General features: G+C 40.1%; 2 protein-coding genes across 6 annotated transcripts in view; one reads left to right on the top strand and one right to left on the bottom strand.

Moving 5' to 3' along the window:
• TRMT1L (tRNA methyltransferase 1 like) overlaps nucleotides 1–24,444 on the bottom strand; it is a 340,729-nt gene extending 316,285 nt beyond the window's left edge. Inside the window, exons 1-16 of one of the 2 annotated variants that reach the window (XR_009743137.1) lie at nucleotides 23,898–24,444; nucleotides 20,605–20,757; nucleotides 19,409–19,471; nucleotides 16,977–17,090; nucleotides 15,342–15,406; nucleotides 14,681–14,810; nucleotides 13,364–13,487; nucleotides 12,646–12,725; nucleotides 10,150–10,396; nucleotides 9,010–9,222; nucleotides 7,598–7,788; nucleotides 6,212–6,290; nucleotides 5,300–5,466; nucleotides 4,616–4,675; nucleotides 4,045–4,171; nucleotides 3,041–3,879 (exon numbers count right to left, since the gene is read on the bottom strand). Coding sequence is in view for 1 of the 2 variants with exons in the window: in XM_061452112.1 (XP_061308096.1) it covers nucleotides 3,567–3,879; nucleotides 4,045–4,171; nucleotides 4,616–4,675; nucleotides 5,300–5,466; nucleotides 6,212–6,290; nucleotides 7,598–7,788; nucleotides 9,010–9,222; nucleotides 10,150–10,396; nucleotides 12,646–12,725; nucleotides 13,364–13,487; nucleotides 14,681–14,810; nucleotides 15,342–15,406; nucleotides 16,977–17,090; nucleotides 19,409–19,471; nucleotides 20,605–20,757; nucleotides 23,898–24,027 (2,256 nt within the window). In the remaining variant the exon portion in view is untranslated. Of the gene's footprint in view, nucleotides 1–2,894; nucleotides 3,880–4,044; nucleotides 4,172–4,615; nucleotides 4,676–5,299; nucleotides 5,467–6,211; nucleotides 6,291–7,597; nucleotides 7,789–9,009; nucleotides 9,223–10,149; nucleotides 10,397–12,645; nucleotides 12,726–13,363; nucleotides 13,488–14,680; nucleotides 14,811–15,341; nucleotides 15,407–16,976; nucleotides 17,091–19,408; nucleotides 19,472–20,604; nucleotides 20,758–23,897 lie in introns of those variants that run through there. The other variant, XM_061452112.1, reaches the window with a different exon arrangement.
• A 226-nt stretch (nucleotides 24,445–24,670) lies between these two features.
• SWT1 (SWT1 RNA endoribonuclease homolog) overlaps nucleotides 24,671–25,982 on the top strand; it is a 35,440-nt gene continuing 34,128 nt past the window's right edge. For 3 of the 4 annotated variants that reach the window (XM_061452122.1, XM_061452126.1, XM_061452127.1), the window contains exon 1: nucleotides 25,194–25,417. In XM_061452122.1, coding sequence (XP_061308106.1) covers nucleotides 25,352–25,417 — 66 coding nt within the window. In that variant the 5' untranslated portion in view covers nucleotides 25,194–25,351. Of the gene's footprint in view, nucleotides 24,747–25,193; nucleotides 25,418–25,982 lie in introns of those variants that run through there. The other variant, XM_061452124.1, reaches the window with a different exon arrangement.

A 25,982-nucleotide genomic window follows, 5' to 3' on the forward strand; every position in this document is an offset into this window, starting at 1 on the left:
CCCTACTATGTTCCCTGTAGTAAGATTTTTATTGTGAAGGTATTAGAATGTTCTGTAAAGAACTGTTCTGAAAAGTCTGGGTTTTTTTTAAAAGCAAATGCCCCAAATTCCAGCACATGGACATAAAGCAAAGCATTTTGATGTTGCATTATGGAATTTGTGCCACCCCACCACCCCAGCTGGGAGCTTATCCTGCCTTCAGTTTTGAGCAGGGAGGACATAAGCTGCTTGAGGTTTGTTTTCTTTTACTTTTTTTACCATAGCTTAACAAATGTGGTTTAGCACTTTGGAAGACAATTTTAGTACTTGACAAAGTTTACCATTTAAGTGTCTTAAATTTAGGTTCAAGTTTTAAAACTTGGCAGTAGGCTGTTGCGTGAAGTCCAGTAGCTACTGTTCATTAGCATGTTAAATTCCTCTTACCTCCCTCTGGACCTTGCTGCCACTTAATTGGGGTCACTTTATCCATTAGCATTCCATTTTAAGGGAAAATATGTTACTGTGAATTTCCTTTGCTCTAAGACTTGCTGATGAATCTTGCACCCGTTTGCACCTGAAGCTAGAAGCAAGAAAAATTGCTATGATAGGCAAGAAGTAATGTATTTTAAACCATATGGTATTGCTCCTTCTTCTTGCCTGTAATTAAGACCAGTTTTGGCATGTGGTATGTAAAGAAGGAAGTACCCTTCCATGGCTTGTGTCTTTCAAGCCTAGCACTTGTAAATATGCATCCATTCTGACTGCTGCTTCATATCAGCTGTATCCCAATGTGAAAACTGCACATACTCCTTTGAGTAACTTTTTTTCTTACTGGAAAGACTTTTTTTTTTTTTGTGACAGGAAATAGAAGTTTTCAGGCCCCAGCAGAGGGGGCAGTTTTTAAGGAACTACATTGTTCATGAATTTCTGGTGAAATGTTGCATTGTGTAGACTAGTAGTGCATGTCCACTAAATATAATCTGGAGGGGTGGGAGCAGTCATTATAAATGCTTTAAAATATATGGGGAATCTTCTAGATTAGTTGCAGCATACCTTCCCATTGTGATAGCTAAGGTAATGTTCAGTCCCTTAAGCAAGAGAGATGTTTGTGAAACTAAGCAGTCTGTCTAGGAGGTGTTTGTCACTTTGTCCCCAGTTCTTTAAAAAGTGTGGGAGAATGTGAAGCGTTTATTTTCATGTTGTAGTGAATTTATTGAATATTTATGTTCTTTAAATATTATATATATATATAATGTAGTTGTTTGATTAAACCGTTGATTGCACTGTGGCTCTTTACTCCTATAAACCTTTGTTTTCAAGACAACTTTACCCTTCCACTTTTTAAAGCCATGTTAAGAACATAATGTGTGCTAGGTACATGTAAGCCTAATAGCTCTAGTATTCAAGTAGTCACACTGAAACTGTCAAACTGACAATAAAAGAAAAAATGTTGTCAATAACCTGTTGGTAATTCCAGTGCTACTTCCTCCTACAGTTCATGAAAGAAACCCTTTGGACAACTCTTGCTTGTTTGTTAGTGCCGCTGTTTGTGATTGTCCAAAAGAAAGGGACTAGCTGACTTCTACTAGTGTCGATCTGAGTCTGGCCCTCAGCACAGTTAGTCCATTGAAACCAGCTGAGCTCCTGTGCATGTTGCATGCCATGAATGAGAAATGCAAATCCATATAAAAGATAGCTGCTTTACCACTTACCAGTCATACATGCTACTGTTCTAATCATATTCTGTACCACGAGAAATAGGATGAAGGATTTTCACAGCACTCGGGTTAAACCCAGCAGCTTTGGTTGCATTTAATTGTGTATTAAGCAGCTTCAATATAAACAGTGTAGTATAACTGGCACATATCACTTGGGTTGAGGTACTAGTCATACCTTATAATAGAATTGAAAAATAACAAAACAACAGCCCTGAACCAACACTAGTGTTCTGTTAACTAATTATTGCAGGACCTCACCTGATGAACAACTGAGTCATCTGTTGAAGAGAAGGTGAATCCTCACAGGCCTGAGTTACAACACCCCTTCTGCTGGTCACTTACTTAAAACAGGCAAATCTCCTTGTCCCAGATTTTGACGGCTTCCGGCCATCTGACAGAGGAAAAAAGTCTGAATTGCAAGGAAAAGCCTGAACTTCACTTTCTGTGCCCCTCCTTGTGCATATCTGCAAAAATCAAGGACTAGTTGCTTTGACTTAGAAAAGGTGCACAATACTGTTATTGGGAGGAACTGTGAAAGTAATAAAAAATATTTCCCACAACAGGCTTCACTTAAACTCTTTTTAGCCTACTTTACTGTAAATGGAGCATTCTTTCTTGCTCTGGTTAACTGACTTTATGACTGATTCTATCCCACTTAAATATTAACACTCAAGTAAGCAGGGTGTTGTCTGCAAACGAAGTCTTCCAACAGTGTCTCCACTTAATCTGAACTAGGGAACACCAACTTTCTGGCCTAGTAGGAGCTTAGGGAGTTTTGCATAATCAGAGGTGTATCGGTCATGTTACTCTTGACTGGCATTCAATGTGTGAGAAGAAATACTGTGAAGCTTCAGAGATGGGTAAGTAATAACCCCTCACATTCTGTTCTTAGATAAACCTAATGCCAAACCTGTGAAAAACTGGAATGACTGGTTCAAGTTTGACAGTTTGATGGAATATATGGAGGTATCTGAACAAAGTTTGGGGAAAAGAAAGGACAAAATCAAGCTTATTTGGCTGGAATGTTGCCATGTATTTAAGGAAACCAGAACTGACTACCAACACACAGCATCTTTGCTCATTCACAGAAGAGATCTTTTTAACCACTAAGACTGTATTACTGACAAATGCGCAGCAGAACTTCCAACCTGTGGTGCATTGTCACTGTACCTTTATTGCAATACTCAACCAAACTCTCTAACCAAACAACTACCTGGAGTGACTAACACAATTCACTAAAGTTTGGTTATAAATGGAAGTTTCAGTAACAGTCGCGTAACCATTCTATTCCATTCTCACCTGTGCTAGGTCCTTGCTTGTAGGCAGAACAATGAAAACAGAACTGAATGCCAAATTACATGTGCGATCTGGAGTTAGACGTCCTGAACCAGAGCTTTCTAACTTGCTTAAACTCGGATAACATTTTATTCTGTCTTATTTTACTATCTTAAAGTGAGCCCCTCTGAGTTGTAACCAGTGAGGTTTTAGGAATGATTAATTTTAGGAATATTCCATTTCACATTAACCTCATGTTCAGAAATGCTTTAAGACTTTTGGCCCCATCCACTCTTCTGCATTCTGTGCTAGCAATAAGGCTTCAACAAATACTCGGCAGCAGCCACAAAGTTTGACTGTGGATGTGAGCATAAATCCAAGTAAACGCCTCTGAGACCTTTTCACAGTAACAGTACCTTGACCACACATATGCTATGATCAGGGGTAAATTCTGCTACATAATTCTAACACATCTGTCAAAAGAGCAGATAACTCAAATTTTCAAAATCCAGTTTGGTAAGAAGTGGTGGCTTACTTCAACAGGGTGTGACTGCAAGTCTGCAATATCCTTATCTATGAACAAAACTGTTTGTCTTAATCAGCTGCACAGTGAGTAGGGTAGTCATTTGTGAACATGGCAGCAGTGACTCCAGATTTACTGTCTTCCAGAAACTCAACATCCTCTGCCTTGACAGCTGCAGCAGCTTGAACCTGTTCTGCCAGGACACCTTCAGTTAGATGGACAGGGCCTTCTGCCTGTCCTGCCGTGTACGTGGGAGTGCTGTACTTCGTAAGGATAGTCTTAAATTGTGCCAAGGGCGCATTCGTGCGAACTCCCATAGGATCGAAGTGGGTTCTACTTACTCGGAATCCAGCTTCAGAGAGATAGTTTAAGAACTTATTTAACCTGAAAGAAACAAACAAACAAACAAAAAGTAAAAAAGAAACTAAAGTAGCAATTTAAAAAGGAGTTGATGCTTGTAAGGGTGACTAAATACAAGTTACATATCAGTTGTTATAGTAATATGAGACCAGAAGTTAAACAAAACTTTGGCATTAAAGTTAAACTTACTTTGGCATGTTCATTCCTTTAATACTGTGTCTGTGGATATTGTAGTAAAATGCAGGGTGCTCAGCACTGTTCTCAGATTTTTGTCTCTTGGCTGCACTTCGAATCACTTCATCACTTCTTCTTTTTCCTGGACCACAAAAAAATAACAGTGAAACCAGTGAACATTCAGTGAGGCAACAAAAAAGTGCCAGTAAAGCCAAAGACATAGAAAAAATAGCCACATAGTAACTACACCTCTGTCAAGTAAGACAGCATTCTGCAGAGTTGAATGAAATCCACCCTGAATTTAATTAACATGCCATTATCAGTAATAACAAGTGAGTCAAGTAGGCTTCATGTACTTAGCATTTAATATTTAGCATTCTGCATTTACCAGTAAGTATGATTCTGGATGAAGATAAAGTAAGATCAATATTTGGTGGGGAAAAAAAAAAACATACTTCTGCACAGCAGTACTGTTAAATATAAAAATTAAGAAAAATAAATAAGTGAACACTAGGTTGGCTTAGCCATCACTTAAACTAAAGTTTGATTTGAAACTGCTACAGCTAAATCAGAATGATCTACTTACCTTGTAACAAGTAGGATTCTGCAGCAGTATTCAGTGTTTTAATATATACTCCACATTCTTCTAGAATACAATTAAAAGTCAAAATTAATTCCACTATAAGACAGTAAAATGGCAAAATGCCTTGGTTAAACATAAAGAAAACATATCACAGTCTAGCCTAAAGAAGCAATTGTAATAAGAAGCATGCGTATGGGCAACTTTTACATACTAACTCTCAGTAACTTGAATTTAGAGGAAATATTCAAAATGCGATTTCCTTTTATGAGTGGAACAGCATTCCAGTACAGAAAGCCATTTCTTTTGGCACACTGATTTGCAAACCCTACAGAGTATGCACAGCATGCCAGCTGGAGTCTTCCCATCCCAACAGCACATGCTCTTAGGTCAGGATCAGGATACACTAAAGAACTAGCAGACACAGTATTTCCATCTCCTTCAGGAAATGCACTGGATCTCATGGCAGTCAACCTGCCTGCATGATATTTGGTTTAGGACCTGTCACACTGAGTCCAGATGTCCAAATCCAGTGCTCTGCCAAAGACCACCTGACAAGAGCTGACAAGGCCCATACTGCATTCAATATTATGGATACAATGCTGTTAGTAATAAGTTATCAAAGAGCAACATCTTTCTAAATCACCACAAAGCCAGTTCTTTCTGTGAACAGTCTGTCATTTTTCTTACCTTGTTTGTTCTCATCATAAGGACTATGGGAAGAAAAATGTTTTGAAGTTGTGCACTCTGCTTCACAAACCAATGTCTTCAGAAGTGGCTGAGCTTCATCCAAACCATACTGGACAGCCTCAAACAGCATCCTTCTGAGGAATCCAGTGTTAAAGAGGGGTCCTGACCTATGAAATGCAAGACAGATGAAAAGTTGAGACTTCTTAATGAAAGCAAAAAAGTTGCTCCAAAAACCTCTTGCCCAAATTGATCAGGAGTTATCAGACTGACTGTGTTGTTAACAACACCGAACTGCTTTGTTTGTAATGACAGTAACATTGGTCTCATTTTAAAAAAAAAAATCAGAGATCTCAGGAATGGCAATTTATTTCTGCCCTACTATGTTGAGAAAGTAACTGTACCCTGAGAAGAAAGGTACTGTCAATTGTAAGCCGTTGTTAATACTACTTTGAAATGGTAAAAAAAAAACTTAAGAGATTTATTTTTGTTTTTCACAAGAGAAAATTTGAATATTAATTACCAAGCAGTGTATTATTTACTACTGTCAGCACAGGTAAGGATTTACTAAACAAATTCTCCACAAATACAGAGTGAAAAAAGAGTTGCTTAACATCTGGCAACTAGAACACACAGGCAGGTTCTCCTGTGCAGGAGGTATTACATCACTTGTACTGAATCTGAAATTTAAAGTGATGCTGTTATTGTTTATTAACTGGTTTGAACCCTCTTAACAAAAGCAAGAACTGAATACCATACTAAATTCAGATCAATTAAATGTTTCATGAATTCCTCCCAGTTGCTGTACCTCCTTACCCGCAGACTTGCATTTTTATTCTATTACTGAATGGCTGACCTCCAGAGGTCCTTCCAATCTGAATTATTCTCCAATTCTGTATTGAGTTCTGAACTTACCAGAGAGGACCAAGAGCTACTGCTGTCTTCCCGGGCATACTGCCATGACAATCACAAGGCAGCTGCTGGTAAGGGTTTTCTACCACAGAAAAACAGGAAAAATAGTCAGCAATGCCTGCATTACTGGAGAAAGATGATACAGATATGAAGTAGGAGCTTACTTCAGTGAAGGTATTTGGAAGGGTAAGACACAGCAGAAGTGTGACACATTCTCATTTCTGCCAAGCAGTGCTTATGAGAATTTAGTGATTGACGATTTGATACGTAATCATTGATAAAACATTGAGAAAGAAAAAGGTCATGTAACTTCCTCTGTTTCTTGGCAGACTTTGACTAACAAGGAAACACTGAGCCTTCCTACACCAAACAGAAGCAGCTGTCCAAATTAACGGTAAATATCCACAGAAACCAGCCAATTACATCTACAAAACACAGCCCACCTACAAGTTTTCTAAGCCACAGTCAGCCTGCTTGCAATTAAATCTTTAAGTAAAACAAATCACTTGCTAATTAAGATCTCTATCATAACATTGTACTTACTGGTTACTCAGTCCTGTCCTTAGTATCTAATTGTTTTAATAACAATTAGTAGTAACAAGCTCACTGCATGTTCATGCATGGGGCAGTTAGACACCACAGTTAGCAGTTAAGATATCCAAGAAACCAAAACTTTGAAACAAGGTTTTTTTTCTTTTATCTTCATTCAAACTACCATCTGGCTAGTACCTACATCCTAGCTTAATTTTTGTCTCCTACCTCTGCTAACTTGTGTATAGAGCCCATGAACAGTCAACTTTTAACCTAGAGGCTGCCTTCATCTACCACTGTTACATGAATCACAGGAATAGTGTACATCTTTCCTACCACACCTGCCAGGATACTTCCATCAGGCATGTACAAATACAGGGGGAAACGATACTGTTTAGTCCACTACATATTATGGTAACTGAAATGAACAGCAGAAAAGCAATCTGACACTGAAATCTATCAAGCTGCCACTGTATATAGGAAACCAAACAGCAGCAAAGCCCGCGCCACTTTTTATGCCCTTTCCTGAGAAGACGGATCCATGGATATATCAGGCATCGTGGCAGCTCCGGCAGCTACAGCTGCAGGAGTATGTCCTGTCTAGAAACAAATCCAGTACATTTACAGCAAAATCCACACAGACAACTAATCTAACCCAGTACCATAAAGCATGATACCTTCTCCACATCATACAGTGAGGCAGACATAATTTCTTTACCTCATACAATACACTAACTGTTACATTAAAGGGAATAACTACTTTATACTAAAGGGATGTAAATATAAACAAGGACTAAAGCATGAAACAGATATACAGGAATCAGGCCTTCTAGAAAGTGCAAAAGAAAAAACATTTACCTTCTACCATGTTACCCTCTTTCTGAAAAATTCTCTCTTCACACCACTGGCAATGGATGAGGTATCTTATTTTCTTGGCTGAATCATCTGCAGGGGATGGTCCCCTTAAAACTCTGACCACTACTAGAACAAAATGTTCCAGAGCTACTGCAAGTAAAACTTCAATGCCTTTGTTACAGCGAGCTGCAGCTCTATAAAGAAAACACAAACAGAAAACCAAATTGCATTGACTTTAGCAGACTAACATTGCCATGGACACCTGAACTTGCTGCAAGATTCTTGAGGTCATCCACTTTCTAGAAGAAGATCCTACAGAGCTGACAAAGCGATCAGAAGAAAGTGCGTTTCTTAAGTGCCTAGTCTTCTCTCATTGCTGGAAAGCTAAGCACATCTTCTTTACATCTTTTTATCATATTTAGAAATACTGGTCTGCCACCTGCATCATCTTTCCAAATGCCTATTGCCAGAATATTGTAACAAAAATATATACAAACTAAATAAAAATCCAAGAACATACAAATATAGGGGGGCACACATGATGGTAAATCATTGCATGTTAATTGAACAGACTGTGGGAAGGAAAGCCAACAGTTCCGGAGCAGGCAACCATTGAGAAGGAAGAAGAAATCTTTAGGGACCTTGAGCACGTAACAGTTAAAACCTTGCTTGAGCAACATGTCTGTATCTTAAGAGTGCTCTGCAAGGAACAACCTTATGTACACAAATCTAAACATAGTCAGGACAGTACTTGTGCTCTGGCATTCTGAAGACCCCTGCATGCTTAATTTTCTTCCCATCTTTCCTGAGCAGGTGTCACACCCTCTTGCCTATATCTTTTTTTTTTCCCAATTAGGAACCAGGTTTTATGTCTTCATTTATTTAACAGACTGAATTTACTGAGAATATCTCTATGCAAATGACTAATTTCACAAGTTATTAATTACATTTATTTTTTTAACCTCAAGCATGAGGATCTGAAGTGAACATCAGTTTTCACTAAAGCACGTCTAGCTCTAATGCTTAGCTAGAAGCCATTCAAGCAGCTTAATTAATATTCACAAAGCCCTATGCAGCACTAAAATGACAACATTGACAGAGGAATAAAAGAATTTGCAGAAAGGCAAATCTGAGTATTAGTTTTATATTACCACCATCAAAAAACCTCACCATCCCAGCCCCCTACCCTATTTATGCATTTTCACCTTTCCCAGTCCTTTAGTTTAAAATTTACATTATCTCATACCAGCACATGAAGAATATGAAATACTAATTTCAGAATAAGATGTCTGGCTTTTAAAATTAGGGAGTTCTGGAAACTAACATGCACAATCTACAGCAGCAGTCCTCGGTCTTTTATGGCTAATAATTTTCTATTAACTTTTGTACTGTAATTTGAACTGATTTAGCAGTACCTTGTCACAGCAGCAATTACTATTCTGGCTGCCAGCTCCTTGTAGTACTCTGTTCTGACAATATTACATCCATAATGACGTAGGGCAACATGTTGAGCCTTTGCATATAGAGAACTGATGTCTGTGGATGTCAATGACACAATTCCAAGATTTCTCACATTTCTAAAGGCAGAATCCAGATAATTCACAGAAGTTCCAAAGGGGTCCAAATGGCTGAAAAGAAAGTGCCACTGAGTACCTACAAATGCTCAAGAGTTTAGCTTTAAACTGAGGGAAACACTGCTACTATAAACTTTGCCCCTGGTCATATTTAAAACAAAATAGGAAACGTGGACTAAAATTTTCAGCACACCTCTCATGCATTACTCTGAAATACTTTAGTGTCAAATTGCAAGACCCATGGAAACACTGTGCTGAAAAATACACATCACCACAAAGCCAGCAAGTACTTCTTGTTGCATCCTGACCCACTGACTAATTCAAGTCACACGAATATTGCCCTCAGGCTTACCTTCATCCTTAAAGGGAAGCTTCTAGAAAAAGAAATACCTTCAAAGTTTATGTACTAAATAGTTAGGCTACCTGCAGCTTAGATCTGAATGTTAATCAGTACACCCACCCCCCCCACCCCCCCCCATTACTCATTGTGGTGTCTGTGTAGGTTTTAAATGTATGCATCTTTAAAACCAACTTGGAAGAGTCATCCTACTTTAACTGAAAATGAATATGCTGCGAAATGGATGAAAACAAGAGATGCAACAAAGTCCTACAGAATAGCACACAGTTATGAATTTTAAACTAATTAAAAGTTTTAAGAAAAAAAAAGACTAAATTGACACTTTACCAAACAGATAATGAAATTATATATATATAAAAAAAGTTGGGCTTAAAATTTTCATGTACATTTACAGTCCTCCCTGGATGTCAGAAGGGCTTAGTATTTTTTCCAGTGATTTCAAATTAAGATTAAAGTTCTACTCCTACAGCATTTCTGGGACAACAGAACTACATTTAAAATACCAATTGACTGTTGGTCGTTTCTTTTATTCCAACTTTCCCAAATTATCATATACTGGGAGATCGGGTAGGGTGTGTCATTATCAGACCAGATAATTATTAACAGAGACATTCAACACTTACATAAAATCAAATGATCTCAAATGCATTATAACATTGGCATCCATTTTTGTCACCTCAATGGTGTCAGGATTTCCTTCTTCATCTCCCACAGCTTCATCATGGTCTTCTTCCTTAATGTTCAATTTCACTTTCATTTTGTTTAAATGGCAGTTTTCCTGAATCATTGTCACAGAATTTTCATTACAATCGTTAATCGTAACTTTCACAGAACTTCCGAGGTGCTTTGCCCATTGCAATCCCATTATACCTAAGGGAAGACAGAATTGTAACTCTGTGACAAAATAAAGACTTCTGGATTGCTGAACTTACTAAGAAAAAAAATCATCCTTTTAAATACTTATAATACAGACGTTTGCGTGATACGAATTTCATCATATTCCTGAAAAAAAGTATTGATAACCTTCTGCCTCAACACAGTGATAATGAGGCATGTAAAGGGACAATCTGTCACATTCTTTTATGGCAACTGGTAGACTGGAAGACCTGTGATTTTTGTGGCAACCTGGACCCACAGTCTGTGGGAAAGCCCCTTGTCTTGTTTAACACTCCAGTGTAGCAGGTAAGACTTCTGTGACAGACCACCATAAAACACTGACATGAGAATAAGTGCCGGGAAGATTTTCAGGCTGCCTCCAAGTGTTTACTGCTGACTTTTGTAGTAAAAACTGTGATTATACTGTATAAGTACAGGACAGGAAGTACTGTGAGGTCTGGCCTAGTTCAGAATGGTGATGAATTCATTATCAAGAATTTTTATACAAAATGCTAAGCAGTTACAGCTGTTCTCAACTATGTCCTTAAGTTTACAGTAGCTGGCTAGTAATAAGGCAGGAATCTAGATTTCTTCAGATTTTAGTTCCAGATGATTAAAAGACACTGATGTAGCTACTTTACACTTACAGTTAATTGATTACAGAAATTCTGAACATGAAGAGATGATTCTGATACAGAAGCTTGGATTCATCACCATTTTTAAACCACAGGTTGATTTTACAGCCAAATTCCACAGCCATGGAGTCAGAAGGTAAGTGTGACCTTGCATGCAAGTTTAGGAAGATGCCATTTCATGGCCTTTAAGGTGACTGACTTTAAGGAGACCAATAAACGTTGGTTTAATATTATGTACAGTCTTCTACACTCTGGTGGCCTTCTATGATGGGGCTACAGAACTGATGGACAGGGGTAGAGCAATTGATGTCATCTACCTGGACTTGTGCAAAGCGTTTGACACTGTCCCACACGACATCCTTGTCTCTAAATTGGAGAGACATCAATTTTATGGATGGATGATGAAGAACTGGCTGGATGGCCGCACACAAACAGTTGTGGTCAATGGCTCAATGTCCAGCTGGAGACCAGTAACGAGTGGTGTCCCTCAGGGATCGGTGTTGGGACCGGTCTTGTTTAACATCTTTGTCGGTGACATGGACAGTGAGATTGAGTGCGCCCTCACCAAGTTTGCCGATGACACCAAGCTGTGTGGTTCGGTTGATACACTGGAGGGAAGGAATGCCATCCAGAGGGACCCTGACACGCTTGTGAGGTGGGCTGATGCCAATCTCATGAAGTTTAACCATGCCAAGTGATTCAGAGCAGCCCTGCAGAGAAGGACTTGGGGGTGTCGGTTGATGAGAAAATGAACATGAGCTGGCTTCAGTGTGCGCTTGCAGCCCAGAAAGCCAACCATATCCTGGGCTGCATCAAAAGGAGTGTGACCAGCAGGTCGAAGAAGGTGATCCTGCCCCTCTACTCTGCTCTCGTGAGACCTCACCTGGAGTATTGTGTGCAGTTCTGGTGTCCTCAACATGAAAAGGACATGGAACTGCTGGAACAAGTCCAGAGAAGGGCCACGAGGATGATCAGGGGACTGGAGCACCTCCCACATGAAGACAGGCTGAGGAAGTTGGGGCTGTTCAGCCTGGAGAAGAGAAGGCTGTGTGGAGACCTCATAGCAGCCTTCCAGTATCTGAAGGGGAACTATAGGGATGCTGGAGAGGGACTCTTCATTAGAGACTGTAGTGATAGGACAAGGGGTAATGGGTTAAAACTTAAACAGGGGAAGTTTAGATTGGATATAAGAAGGAAATTCTTTCCTGTTAGGGTGGTGAGGCACAGGAATGGGTTACCGAGGGAGATTGTGAATGCTTCATCCCTGGCAGTGTTCAAGACCAGGCTGGACAAGGCCTTGGGTGGTATGATTTAGCATAAGGTGTCCCTGCCCACAGCAGGGGGGTTGGAACTAGATGATCTTAAGGTCCTTTCCGACCCTAATTATACTATGATTCTATTCTATGATTCTAAAAGGGCCTATTACCAGGCTCTTGACAGCTGTTTTTTTGGTATGGAAGCTGATGACTGCCTAAGAAGAAAAGTATTCTTTACCTCACAGTATGTTTAAATACTTTTAAACCTCAGTTACTCCTGATTTTTGCAGCTTCATACTATTGGATAATATTAGCCAAAAGATTAAAGAAAGATTAAAGAAATTGACCTTACCAGTGGCACCAAAAGCATCCAAACACTCTATAGGGTTACGTTCCTCAGCCAGAACGGCCAGTGCACAGAATATCAATTGCCTTGAAAACAAAACAGAATGGTCATAGTAAGTTGAGAAGTATTTTTCCTTATTTATTTCCCTTGAATATAAAACTAGAACATCTAACCTAAACTCTACCTTTTACGCAGAAGAATTGTAAATTGAAAACCACAACTACCTGAACAAATTCAGTTCTACAGCAGACATTCACATGATAAGATCCTGAATCAATTTACTAATTACTCGTAACACTGGAAAAAGTAAATACTGTTTTTCCTACTTTCCTAGCAGAATTTGATACTACCCTACTAAAGCTCTGTGTTTAAAAATATGTCCTGAAGAGCAATGAAATTCCACTGTGTTGAGGAACAGGCCTGGTTCTTTTAGACATGGCCATACTGCGATTTGCAATGGCCTTCACAAGAGGCATACCTTAGCTTTCAGACATATCTGAGCTAAATCTGGAAGCTCAAATATAAACAGCACTGAGAACATGAGGGGTTGGCATGGGTTGAAGTGCAGTCCCACACACTGGTGTCAATTCTCACAGCCTTCCTTTGTGGTACAGACACCACTTATGACTCTCTTCAAAGAAAGACAATGTTCAAAATGCGTAAGTATTTTTCACTGCAAACTCAGCACCCCTCTGGTACATCCTCCCACTCTCTGATCTCTTACCTGTTGAGTTTCATTTTAGGATTAAAATAAGAATCTGTTTTATGAGGTGTGGAGTAGTTGGGAAGAACCTGCACATCTGTGGCTGACTCTTTTAGCACTTCTACAGAAGACCTGGGAGCAGGAACTGGAAGAAAGTAATCATGAGGAAAGGAAAGAATTAGTGAGAATTGACATTAACACATTTGATGAATTAGATTAGGAATTTGCTCCCATATTGCAAGAGATCTTTATGCTGTAATCCAGCAAGCACATAGATCAGTTAACAAGTATGTTGGGGAGAAAAACCAAGCAACAATTTAGCCTCTAGTCTTAAGAGCAGCAGATATGGATCAAACTCTACCACAATTTTCTTCCCATAAAACATCAGATTTGTTTCTCATTTGGGCTCCTCTGTATCCACTCAAATTTTAGAAAGCAATCTCCTGAACCTGAGGCTTAGCACATTTGTTTTGCATGTTTAAACATGAAACACTGCCAACTAATTAAAACCCTTTTAACACAATCCTGAATACAGAACAACAAACTGCAAAAAAATCCCTTCAAAATACCGTGATCTAATCTCTGTAAGTTATCAAACAGCTTCATGAAATGTGTATAGACAGCATAAGTATAGGGCAAATTTCAGCACTTAAGCTTTATATAAAATAGCCTGTGGCAAAACTGATTTGACAGCTGTAAACACATGCTGCCGTTCCTCTGAGCAATTTCTCCCCAGTCTAATGGTAAGCAAAATTTACCCAGCAACCAGGAAAAACTTGTTGGCTACCAACTAGATACCTTCCAGTGCTCAGCCTGCCTATCTCAGTGCTTTCAAACACACAGATTGCCTATCTATGAACTGCTCTACCACATGTTCCATGTTCATAGTCTGCAGGCATTGCTGACGTGAGTACAAAGCATGAAATATCTGACCTCTAAGTTTCTCCCCTCCCTGCGAGGAAAAGTAACCACACGCATTTTGTTAGGAAATAACAAATGGACCACTCTTTACCAAGAGCTCTGAAGGGAACCATATAGAGAGCAGTATTTCACAACATGAAATCTAAACAGGTTTTAGTTAAAGGTATGGAATATGGTATGGGATGGCACTAGTATTGCTTCTCAGACATTCAAACTGATGTCCAGACACTAAACTGCTATTCCTAAACGTGTATTGGTAACAGAAAGACGTGTGAACCTCATGGCTCCCAGAATCATCTTTACTATAGTGTATCAAGAGAAAATCATTACACCTACACAGAGATAAAAAAAGAAATCAGACTAATTCTCAACACATGCTACATATAAAAGAATTGAATGTTTTACATAAGAAACTACCTGTAATAAACCTTGATTCAGTTTCTCCTTTATTCACGTGACGATTGATATGACCTATCATGTCACTTCTTCGTGTGATAGTTGCTGAACAGATGATACAATGGTAATGGGCTCCCATCTTTGAAAATGTCTGTAAAATACATGTAGTTTAGGAATACATAAACATGGTTAAAGCAGAGCTATACCTGAACACAGGCATATGAAGTCATCTTTCTCTTACCTCCAGTGCATACAAAATATTTTGAATCTACAGCTACAGAGACTCTAAATAATCATACCCGCAGGGACAGCACAACACAGCACAGCTATCCTGGCACAGCACCGCATCCAACTGAACTCTGCCACTACTCCATGCACTCAGCACACAGGGAAGGAACTGACAAGTATCCATTGCTTGGCCTAATGAACCTTTCATCTCTTCCACACAAAGCTGCTGTTTACTCCAACATAATCTAGGCAGCTACACACCAAAACAAGAGATCCAACTACATTCAACTAACCAAGGATTATACCAAATAGTTGTACTCTGGACTGATAAAGTTTTGGTATCCCACATCAGACAGCAAGATGTATTTTGCAACTAAGTAGACTGCAGAAGTTCCCCTACCCGTTTTCCCCACTCTGTAGGGTAACAAGTATATCTGTGATTCAGCATTTTTACCTGGTCTCCAATAAGGTTTGGTTTCACTGGATGACAAGGTAAGTGACAGATGCACATTCGGTACCCTGGAAAATAAGTTCTTGTCACTTCACAATACAGTAAGTAAACACAACATATTTTGCCCTATACTGAATGGTCTCATTTAAGATTCCCAAATACTGCCATGAGACAGCAGTAAGAGAACACTGTCAATTATTTGGTACATTCACCCTTTGCACAAGGAAATGTATCAGCTAATTATACACTAGTTAAAAGATTTGTGTGAAGACTCCTATAAAACGTATGTTCCACAGTTAAAAAGCCACACCAAAGAACACCCAGCACAACAACAAAAAAAACTGCATGCAAAACCAGAACACCAGTCTGACCTTTTTTAGTTTAATCTTGTCCATCTTCCAATTAGTCATTTTATTGCCTGCAAACCCATACACCTAGTTCTCTAGAAAACACATACTGCTCACTTTCTTTTCCTTCTTAAAAGTTCTTGTAGGGATTTTAATGCAACTTACAAGCAGACCTGTTAAAAATAAACAGGGCTGCTAAACACTAATACCAAATAAACACTTCTATTAAGTACTTACCTGAAATTATGGAACCTTTGTAACAAGCCAAAAATTATCACATGTGCATGTGTCTGATTATTAGCAATATAACCAAAACTTTTATTAAACTAATTCTCATTACATACGTATTTTAAATGTTATAGTAATTTTTATGGCATACCAAGCAATTGTTTCATTTACATGTCAAATACGGACTTCTTTTACATTTACATTTTACAACCCAGGTCAAAATTCATTGTGTCAAAATATGATTCTGATTCCAAGCTGGTTAACAAGATGGAAGTCAAGAGGAATTTAAAAAGATGAAACAGAACAATGTCCTACATGTCCACAATTTCTTATAGTATTTACTGTTTAAATAGGATTCAGAGCAGCCCTGCGGAGAAGACTTGGGGGTGTTGGTCAATGAGAAAATGAACATGAGCCTGCAATGTGTGCTCGCAGCCCAGAAAGCCAACCGTATCCTCGGCTGCACCAAAAGGAGCGTCACCAGCAGGTCGAAGGAGGTGATCCTGCCCCTCTACTCTGCTCTCGTGAGACCTCACTTCGATCACTGTGTGCGGTTCTGGTGTCCTCAACATAAAAAGGACATGGAACTGTTGGAACAAGTCCAGAGGAGGGCCACAAGGATGATCAGGGGACTGGAGCACCTTCCATATGAAGACAGGCTGAGAAAGTTGGGGCTGTTCAGCCTGGAGAAGAGAAGACTGCGTGGAGACCTCATAGCAGCCTTCCAGTATCTGAAGGGGGCTATAAGGATGCTGGGGAGGGACTCTTCATTAGGGACTGTAGTGAGAGGACAAGGGCTAATGGGTTCAAACTTAAACAGGGGAGGTTTAGACTGGATATAAGGAAGAAATTCTTTCCTGTTAGGGTGGTGAGGCACTGGAATGGGTTGCCCAAGGAAGTTATGAATGCTCCATCCCTGGCGGTGTTCAACGCCAGGTTGGACAGAGCCTTGGGGACATGGTTTAGTGTGAGGTGTCCCTGCCCATGGCAGGGAGGTTGGAACTACATGATCTTAAGATCTTTTCCAATCCTAACTATTCTATGATTCTATGACTGACATTACCTTCAAATTCAACAGAAACTTTCCAGTGTAAATTCTGAAGGTGACGATGAAGCTTATGATTATAGCAAGCTCTGAATTTCTCCTCAGGACACAACGGACAAGGCTTCTTTTCATCTGAAAATACAAATAAATAAAAAGTATGAGAAGCACATGAAATGCTGTTACCACTCATGTTAATAGAAATGCAAGGTAAGAGGAAAAAAGGATGAAGGTACTATCAATGGAAGTTAAGGATTTATTCCCAGGGGTATATTCCATTTAGGTACATACAAACTTCAAATTTATGCACTGCCTCTTTCTACTCAATTGAATAAAGACAAGAACCACTATTATTTTGAAGATCATCAATGCCTACAATCTTTAGTTTTCTAATATTTTTTACTCCAGCAACATAAATTTACTTCAGAGTAACACAATTTTATAGATAAAGTCTAGACACTTGCAGTGTCTCAAAAAAACACCCAACCCAACTGAAGAGGTTAAAACAAGACTCTGTCTTTCCTTCTCCCAAATCTTTTAGAAAAAAAAGCACCTCCTAGCTTTTTAAGCTGCAAAAAAGAGAATGTACTCCATGTTAGAGTAATTTCAGTTCCTAGTAATCCCATGCAAGGGACAAAAAAGCAAAGGCAAGATTATCTGAAATCAAAGGTGTTAAAAGCACTAACCCAAATAAAAACTAGCTATTGGGAGACCAATGCTGGAGAGCTGTACACAGGGATTACATATCAGAACATGCATACACCTGCTGCTGGGGCTTAAGACTGCTGAATGTCAACCAACCCCTTGCTGATCTTTGCAGAAAAGATTCTATGTGTTAGAGCAGTACTGAAACGCACCGTGTAAAACGGGCATCTATAACAATTACTTGCCTTAGACTTGCAGAACAGTACAATTCCTTTATGACTTTTTCAATGAGTGGTTTACTATGCTCATGCAGAATCCCATGACACTTGTGCCAACAAAGGCAGCCTGAAGCTCATCAAATAAATCACCATGTTCTCTAACATTGCTTAGCCTCTTTTACCAAGTTATGATTTACTAAGTATCAAATACACAAGGCAACAGTAATACATACAAGTCAATCCATTAACACACATGGCAAAAGAATACTATTTCTGTGGCAGAAGAAAAAAAACAAAACACCCTATTGAGAATAGACAAGGGTACAACACATTTCTTTCCACTACTGTGGATATACATATCACTCAGCTCAGGAACAGATACAAATAAGACTTGTGAGATACTTATGATCTATCTCCCATTAAAAATGGAACAAACTCTCTATAGAAGTTTTAGCGTATTCATTAGTAAAATTAAACAGACGTGGAGGTAGGCTATTATTTCCATCAGTGACCACTGTAAAAGATGATTCAGGCACAAGAGCTCTAGGATACAGAGCCCATGTGGACACTGATGTTTTTTGTGATCTATGAATAAGAACTAGTTCCACTTGCAAGGGCTGCCACTACCAGCACTTCATTTATAGATGCAATCAGAGAAACACTTAAAGTTGTAATAAAACCACTTTCCAGTCTTAAAGCAATCCTCTTATGTAGAACTGGCTAAGAAATTAACACAAAGTGGGGAAAAAAAACCCTAGCTAAACCAAACCAAAACCCCTCAATCATCGAAAGAGAATATGTATTTATTTAAATGGACACTTAAAACTTCAAACACAACAATAAGTTTCCCTGTATAAGCCACTACTGCTACCACCAAGAGTAAGAATGACAAGGAAAATAACAAGGGGAGAGAATACAGTTGCTCACCATCCACTGACTGATACCCAGCCTGACCCAAGCCACGATCTGTGCCTTCCGGGTAACTCCCCCCAGTTTATATAGTGGCCATGATGTGCTGTAGTATGGAATAACCCTTTGGCTAGTTTGGGTCAGGTGTCCTGTCTCTGCTTCCTCCCAGCTTCCCCTCCTCCCTGGCAGAGCATGAGACTGAAAAGTCCTTAATCGGAGTCAACATTACTTAGCAACAACTAAAACATCAGTGTTATCAGCGTTGTTCCCAGGCTGAAAGTCAAAAACACAGCACTGCGCCAGCTACTAAGAAGGAGAAAAAATGACTGTTACAGCAGAACCCAGGACACCGTGTTATTCTGGCACTGGAAGCAAAATAAAAATTAGACTAAGCTGCTGATGAATAGGTAGAATCAACACCGCACCGATCAATGCACACTGTCAACACTAGGAATGTTGCAATGCAGAGGAAAAAGGTGGAAGGGAATCCCTAAAGCATTAAATTTACCGAAAGAATACAAAATTTGATTAAGGAAGGGAACAGATCCTAAAGCTGTTTTTGTAGGAAACACCTAGTCATCCAGCATTAGAAATATATGTAATATGTTAAAAATAAAAACTAAGAAAAAAATGTAAATACCTGTAACGTGAAGTTCTGGGATACTGACACGGTAAACTCACCTTCTTTCACATCAGCTAGTTTCTCTAGATCAGCAAGATGTCTTTGAATTGAAATGTGTTTCTCTAAAAAGCAGAGATATTTAGAAGTTAAACATCATTAGTTAAAAGTTTAGTTTACTGCTATTTTTCTATGCATCATTTAAAATCTAACACTATTAGAGAATGACTAGAGTATCAAGTGGAATACTTGTTTGTGTCCTTTAAATTCCATGGTAGAAAAAATGACTGCAAAATTAATCCCTAAAATGGTTCTTTAACAAGATTCATGTATTTCTACACTCTTCTTAATGCTGACACATATCAAATTTCTCTAATGGGAAAGATCTTCATTTTGCTTGCTTCAAAGAAAAAGCATGCTGAAAAAATGAAGTCACATTCCATTTATTTCAGATTTTAATGCTCGGCATTGTTAGGTGAACACAAAGCACTATAAAAACATTTTATAAACTGGCAAAATTGAAATAACAGCTAGAAGTAGACCAATTATAAATAACAGTTATTCACTCGATACATTAAATTCTATCCTTTATTTTTTCCTTAGGAGTGTTTAACTTTTAAATTTACCTCCTGATTTTTTAACTTATTAGTCAAGGGAAATAGTGGAGAATTTGCCAAAACAAAGAGAATTGGCTTATCCAATAAATCAGCTCTATTGGCTTTAGCATACAGAATATCACAGTTTACAGTAATACTGATTCTATAGCAATTTTAAAGCTTTTACAATGTGTTTACAAGATTTGTCTTCACATTTTCTTAGGTGAAATGAAGATAGCAATTGTTTAAAGTGCTTAAGATACAGATGTAAATTTTAAAGCCAGGGTTAAAAGCAGTTCCTAGCTTTTCATTTCTGCATTTAGGCACCAATGATTTTTCTCTGGCATGTGTGGTGCCCTTAGCATCAGAGCCTAATGCAAATCATACCTCATCCAACCCCGACTTCTCTTGTCACTATGTATGTGCCAATTTCAGCAGTGATTTCTAGAAATGTTAGTAAGGGGAAAATAGCACCTCATTTCAAGGAGATTGTCAGCACCTTAAGAAAATAATTCATTTAGATGCATGGGAAAAAGTATCATACCTACTGGATGCATGGAAAATGAGATTTCACATTCCCTTTACCTTTCTTCCCACTAATTCTACCTTTCTCCTCATTTCCTCAAGCACACAACACACATATTAAGAGTTTATCAGCAAACCTCTTGGATAATCAGATGATACATCCAAAATGTTGCTGTCGGATTCCCTTGTGGATTCTTCCTCCATTCCTTTTTCATCAGTTTTCAGTTCTGACTTGGCAACTTTCATACCCACATTGTTGTTTTTCGCATTTCCAGAAACAACCAGGCCATCTTAACAAAATCAAACAGACAAAAACCCAGTAAGAGTGTTGTTGATAGAACTGAATTATACTAATATATTTGTTTCCAATAATTTGGTGCTTCCAACAGGCAAAACTGATTACAAGTGTGAAGGAAAACAGGAATACACGAACAGTATGTTGGAGAATAATACAAGATTATTATCACTCAGTCTGAGAAATAATGCCATCCTGTACAGGCAAAACTATTCACCTGTCTGTATCATCAGATATTTGAAGTTAACAAAGTAGTATTTACATGCTATTTTCTAGCAAAATGCAGTGCTAGCAGGACAAAGCAGGCAAGCAGGAGGCTTAAATACTCATAACAATGTATTAGTGACTAAGAAAATTTGAAGAGAAGTTTAGAACCGTTAATAACTAGCTGAACAATCCGAAAGGAGAGGAGTAAAGAAGGAATTTGCTACCATCAATGGCCATAGTGAGGGTTAAGTGCTGGTGCCATTAGCAAATGAATTACTTCTCTGGGGTACTCATGTGCCTACATGTGACTCAAGAATTTAAAGGAGACTTAAGAGGCTGAGCAATTGGGCAATAAATTGAGAAAAAAGGTCATGTGGTGGACTTGGGGATAAAGCCCAATACTGATTTTCCTGTCCAATGCATGGACTCAGAACTGAGCATCACCAGTCAGGACAACCACTTTGGGATTTTAAAACCCGGGTTTGACGAAAGTAAGAGATATAAATCCTCAAAAGCAGTAGGTTCCTCTCCTCACAGACAGGTGTTGGGAAGTAGAATCATAGAATAGTTAGGGTTGGAAAGGACCTTAAGATCATCAAGTTCCAAACCCCCTGCCATGGGCAGGGACACCTCACACTAAACCATGTCACCCAAGGCTCTGACCAACCTGGCCTTGAACACCACCAGGGATGGAGCATTCACAACTTCCTTGGGCAACCCATTCCAGTGCCTAACGACCCTTAAAGAACTTCCTCCTTATATCCAATCTAAACTTCCCCTAAGTTTTAACCCTTTATCCCTTGTCCTATCACTACAGTCGCTAATGAATAGTCCCTCCCCAGGATCCTTTTTTGAGGAATAACTCAAGACAAGGGAGGCTGTCAAGAAGTACCAGGAAAGGATGCTGAAATCCACATTAAACCGGCGCTCTGAAAGATACTGCCCTGACCTCCAGGCTTCAAAGGGACAGGTAGAACAAGGAAAGTTTCCAAAAAGGGTAACAAGAAATAACAAAGCTATGGCATCACTTCTTAGCCATTGAGAAGCAACAGAGCAGACTATGACTTTTCAACCCGGGTAAGACAGATGTCTACAAGATCATGAGATGCTGAGAAAGGAGAGAAGCCAACCACTCACTGTCTATTCCAACACAACTGGGATGTACCCCGTGGAGGTATCAGCTGGAAATCCATAGAAGAAAAATGTTCTCTATGTGAACTACTGTTAATGCTGTGGGCCTCCCTGCCACAAGCTGCTGTGGATGCTGCAAGCCTCCCTGTGCCAAAGTGATAATTTTGTGGATGAGAAATCCACTCTGAGACTTCATGAAAATATGAACTTTGGTTCAAGAAAATTGGGATTAACAAATTGTTTTGTGTTTGAAGATATTTCCGGAGGACGCATTAATGTATACTTGCTCTGACTTGCTAGTCTTCCCTAGCCATCTACTCCTGGTCACTAGTGAAGCCATAATAAGGGGTGGAACCTCTTAAAGCAGTTCTTTTAATTCCCCTGGGGTTTTTCAATTGCTTACTTTTAAGCATTGCAGCTGGATACAAATCTTTGCTATTACATATAAAAAACCCCAAACACAACAACAAAACTCAAGAGGAAATTGAAGGAATACCTCAAGACAAGGGAGGCTGCCAAGAAACTGTTTAGAAAGACAAACGCACAGAGTAAAATTATTTTATGTACCTTAAAATTTATCAAGACCAGCACTTCTATTCTGTATTTCTCACAGATCTATTTTGAAGCTGACAAGTCACCTGAGAGAGACTTGTATTTCCTAATTAAAAAGTTGCATGATGCCTGGTTATAGTTTCTACACAATTTATTAATACAAAGACAGAAATAAAATAAAGCAAAAGGATTTTGGCAATAAATCTGTAAGAAGAACAATGACTGATTTTGACTACGTGTACTCTGAGAAGAAGTTAAACACGGTTAACACACAGCAAGAGCGTAGCAGTGACTTAAGTCCATGAGAGTTTAACAGTCTGCACCTTCAGAGCAAGTGCCTAGGTGAAAATGGTTGAAAGAGTATGCATATATATGTATAGTTTATATATACACCCACATAAAAAGATAACCTTTCACATTAAATGAATAAGAAAATCAGGGTGCTACTGATGCAAGATTGCAGGATTTTTAAAATGCCTATCGGGAACCACTGACTGCGCACAAACAGAAAAGTGCTCAAAAAACCCTAAATTATACTTTTTTTTTTTTTTTTTTTTTTAGGTGGAAGAGCCTGGTCACTTCAACTCTGACGACTGCAGGAGCAAATGCCTGGTGTCGATGCCACATTTAGCGCGGCTGGAAAACCGACACAACCAATTTAAACGCATTTGGCCGAAAATACTGAGGAGAAAAGGCACGAGGCACACAAGGCGCCGCCACGGCACACATAGCATCCCCCTCTCGCCTCCAGCAGGCCAGGATTATAAAGGGACCTCGTGGACTGCGGTTGGAAATAAGAAAAGATTATGATCAACAAAATTTCACCGAATTGAGAAGAGGGCGACAGAAGCCCTGCTTTGCTGTTTCAAAGCTCCCTGAGCACCGAGATCACCGCCGGGGCTCAGCCCCGGGCCGCGCCGCCCCAAGGACCACGTGCGACCCCGCCGCCCCATCCTACACAAAGCCAGTAAAACGGGGAAAACCGAGCTCCGTTCACTCCGCAGCGGTTTCACGGTGCAGGTGGAAGGAGAACGGAGACGGCACGAAAGCGGCTGCAGGCGCCCAGCTATAAATTCAAACCCTCCCGCATGGCGCCCGCCCCCCCCCCCCCACTGCCTCCTACCACGCGCACACGGGAAGAGGGGCAGCAGCTGCTCCCCGCGGAGCTGCGGACGGAAGGCCCGGCTCCCATCACGCCGCTTTGGCCGCCCACCCGCCCGCTCTCGGCTCCCCCTCGGCCCTCACTGAGCGCTGCGGTCTCGCCGTCGCCTTCAGGGTTTTCCTCATGCTCGTCACCGTCGTTCTCGACCCTTGGCTGCCTCCGCTCAGGAGACAGCCCAGCCAGCGAGGCCTCCGCAGCCTCCTTCGCTGCCATCTTCTCCGGAGACAGCCCGGTGGCGGACGAAGGGAGACAAATCGAGGCAAAGGAACACACCGCCGTACCCACACACCGCTCGCTAGGAAGGCGGGCGGCCGAGCACGTACAGCAAGAGAAGAGGCGGGCCCACACCGCCTACATTTCCCAGAGCGCCTTGGGACTCTAGCTCCTGCGGAAGCCGGACCTGGCCCAGCGCGCACCGCGGTGGGGAGGGGCTAAACCAGGCCGGGCTGCGCTGGGCCGGCCTGCGGACGTTTCCGCAGACGAGCCGGGCGGTGAGATATTCCTGTCAAGGAAATTCCCAGTTCCGGGAGCGGAACTGCTCTCGGGGTACCCCTGAGACCCCTCTGCTGGGACCGCCCTCCTGAGGCCGGCCGGTCCGGCGGGTTAGGGGTGCAGACCCGCTGCCCGCATCGGTTTCCACCTCCACGGGAGGGTGCGTCCGAGCTGCCTCCTTGTGAGGCGGGGCCGCTCCTGTGCCCTACTGCTGTGGGGGAGAAAGAGGGAAGGAATGGGGTGTGCCGGCAGCTGCCGGGGGTGGGCGAGCTGGCCTTCTGGCTTGTGCCAGAGGGAGTCCCCTTGTAGTTGCTCTTTTCTTCAGGCGTGGGGTTGGGGGGCAAGAGACTGCAGCTTCTTGGGTTGTGGCGGAGCAGTAACTTCCATCAGTCATTTCAACCCGCCCATGTTGACGACTGTCTTAGAGCGCTCTCTGTTTAGTGAGTCTTCCTTGTTTTATGGCTGAGCTCCTTCTGTGGCTTGTCTGGTTAAACAGTTGACTTATACTATGAAAATTCACCTCTAAAGCTTTGGGAGCTTCTGGCGGAGCTTTCTTACAGCCTTCAAACCTTTTCTGCTTCACGGCAGGCTCGCAGGGCTAGTTTATGTAAGGTGTGGCGTAGCTGTTGCGACATGTCATGATATTATACCTAACCCAGAGGAAAGGTGGGGGACGGCCGAAAGCAAAAGTTATATAGTTGGAACTGCTTTAAAACTTGATGTTTGTATGGCTAACTGTTAAAGGGTGTTTGTTTCTAGTGGTCTGGTATGTTTGCCGGTACAAAATGTGTGTCTCTAGAGCAGGGGGTAAAGTAATGGTCATTCTATTTTTTTTTTTTTTTTTTTTTTTTTCCCTGTGAAGTTCTCTCACTAGTTAGATGTAATTACTGTTAAAATCTTCTGGAACCTGCTGTGGCTCTGTAATGAGAAAATAAGAGTATTCGAGTATTCTTTTTTCTATATGCAGTTAAAATTTAATTTTTATACTAGCTGGAGATAACTTGAAATAAATAATAATGGCAATGCTTTTTCTTAGCATTTGAAGATGTCTAAAAAGAAACTGAAGAAATTAACTGGAAAGGAAGACAGTTTGGATGGCCGGGATGACAAAGTAGGAACAGCTATATTATTACTATAATGATTATTTTAATTCAAAACCCCACATTCAAGAGAAGAGCATGAATTGTTTAGCAACCTTGTGATAGAAGGCTGAATCAAATTTAAAGGGGGGGTTGTAAATAGCAGAAGGATTGAATCTGTCAGTTAACTACAAGTTCTAGACAGATCTTCTCCAGAGGTTATAAGTAGTGTGGGTATCAGAAAACAAAAGATTTTATTAGTTTTAATATATTTTTCTGGTTGATCTAAGTCAAGTTTAAAACAACTGCTAAAACCACCTCTGTTTTTCTGGATTGTTCTTTATCTTGAACCATATGTCTTAATTTTATAATTAATTACAAATTGTACTTCACAACATTTTAGCAAGTAACTCTCAAATATTTAATTTTAACCACTGAGACAGAAATCAGTGACCAAAATTCTTAGAATATGCTGGTATCTATTTGTATCTAGTGAGTAAGCTTTCACTGAATCACTTGGAAAATGCAGGTGCTACAGGGGGGATAATCTTTCTGGTCATGTTTGTATGTAGCTTCCTATTCTTTTTTCATTATTTG

This window comes from Pezoporus flaviventris, unplaced genomic scaffold, assembly GCF_033815535.1.
Source record: "Pezoporus flaviventris isolate CSIRO_AGI_PZ_B2104156 unplaced genomic scaffold, CSIRO_AGI_Pfla_v1 ptg000013l, whole genome shotgun sequence".
In the NCBI taxonomy this organism is placed as follows: Eukaryota; Metazoa; Chordata; class Aves; order Psittaciformes; family Psittacidae; genus Pezoporus; species Pezoporus flaviventris.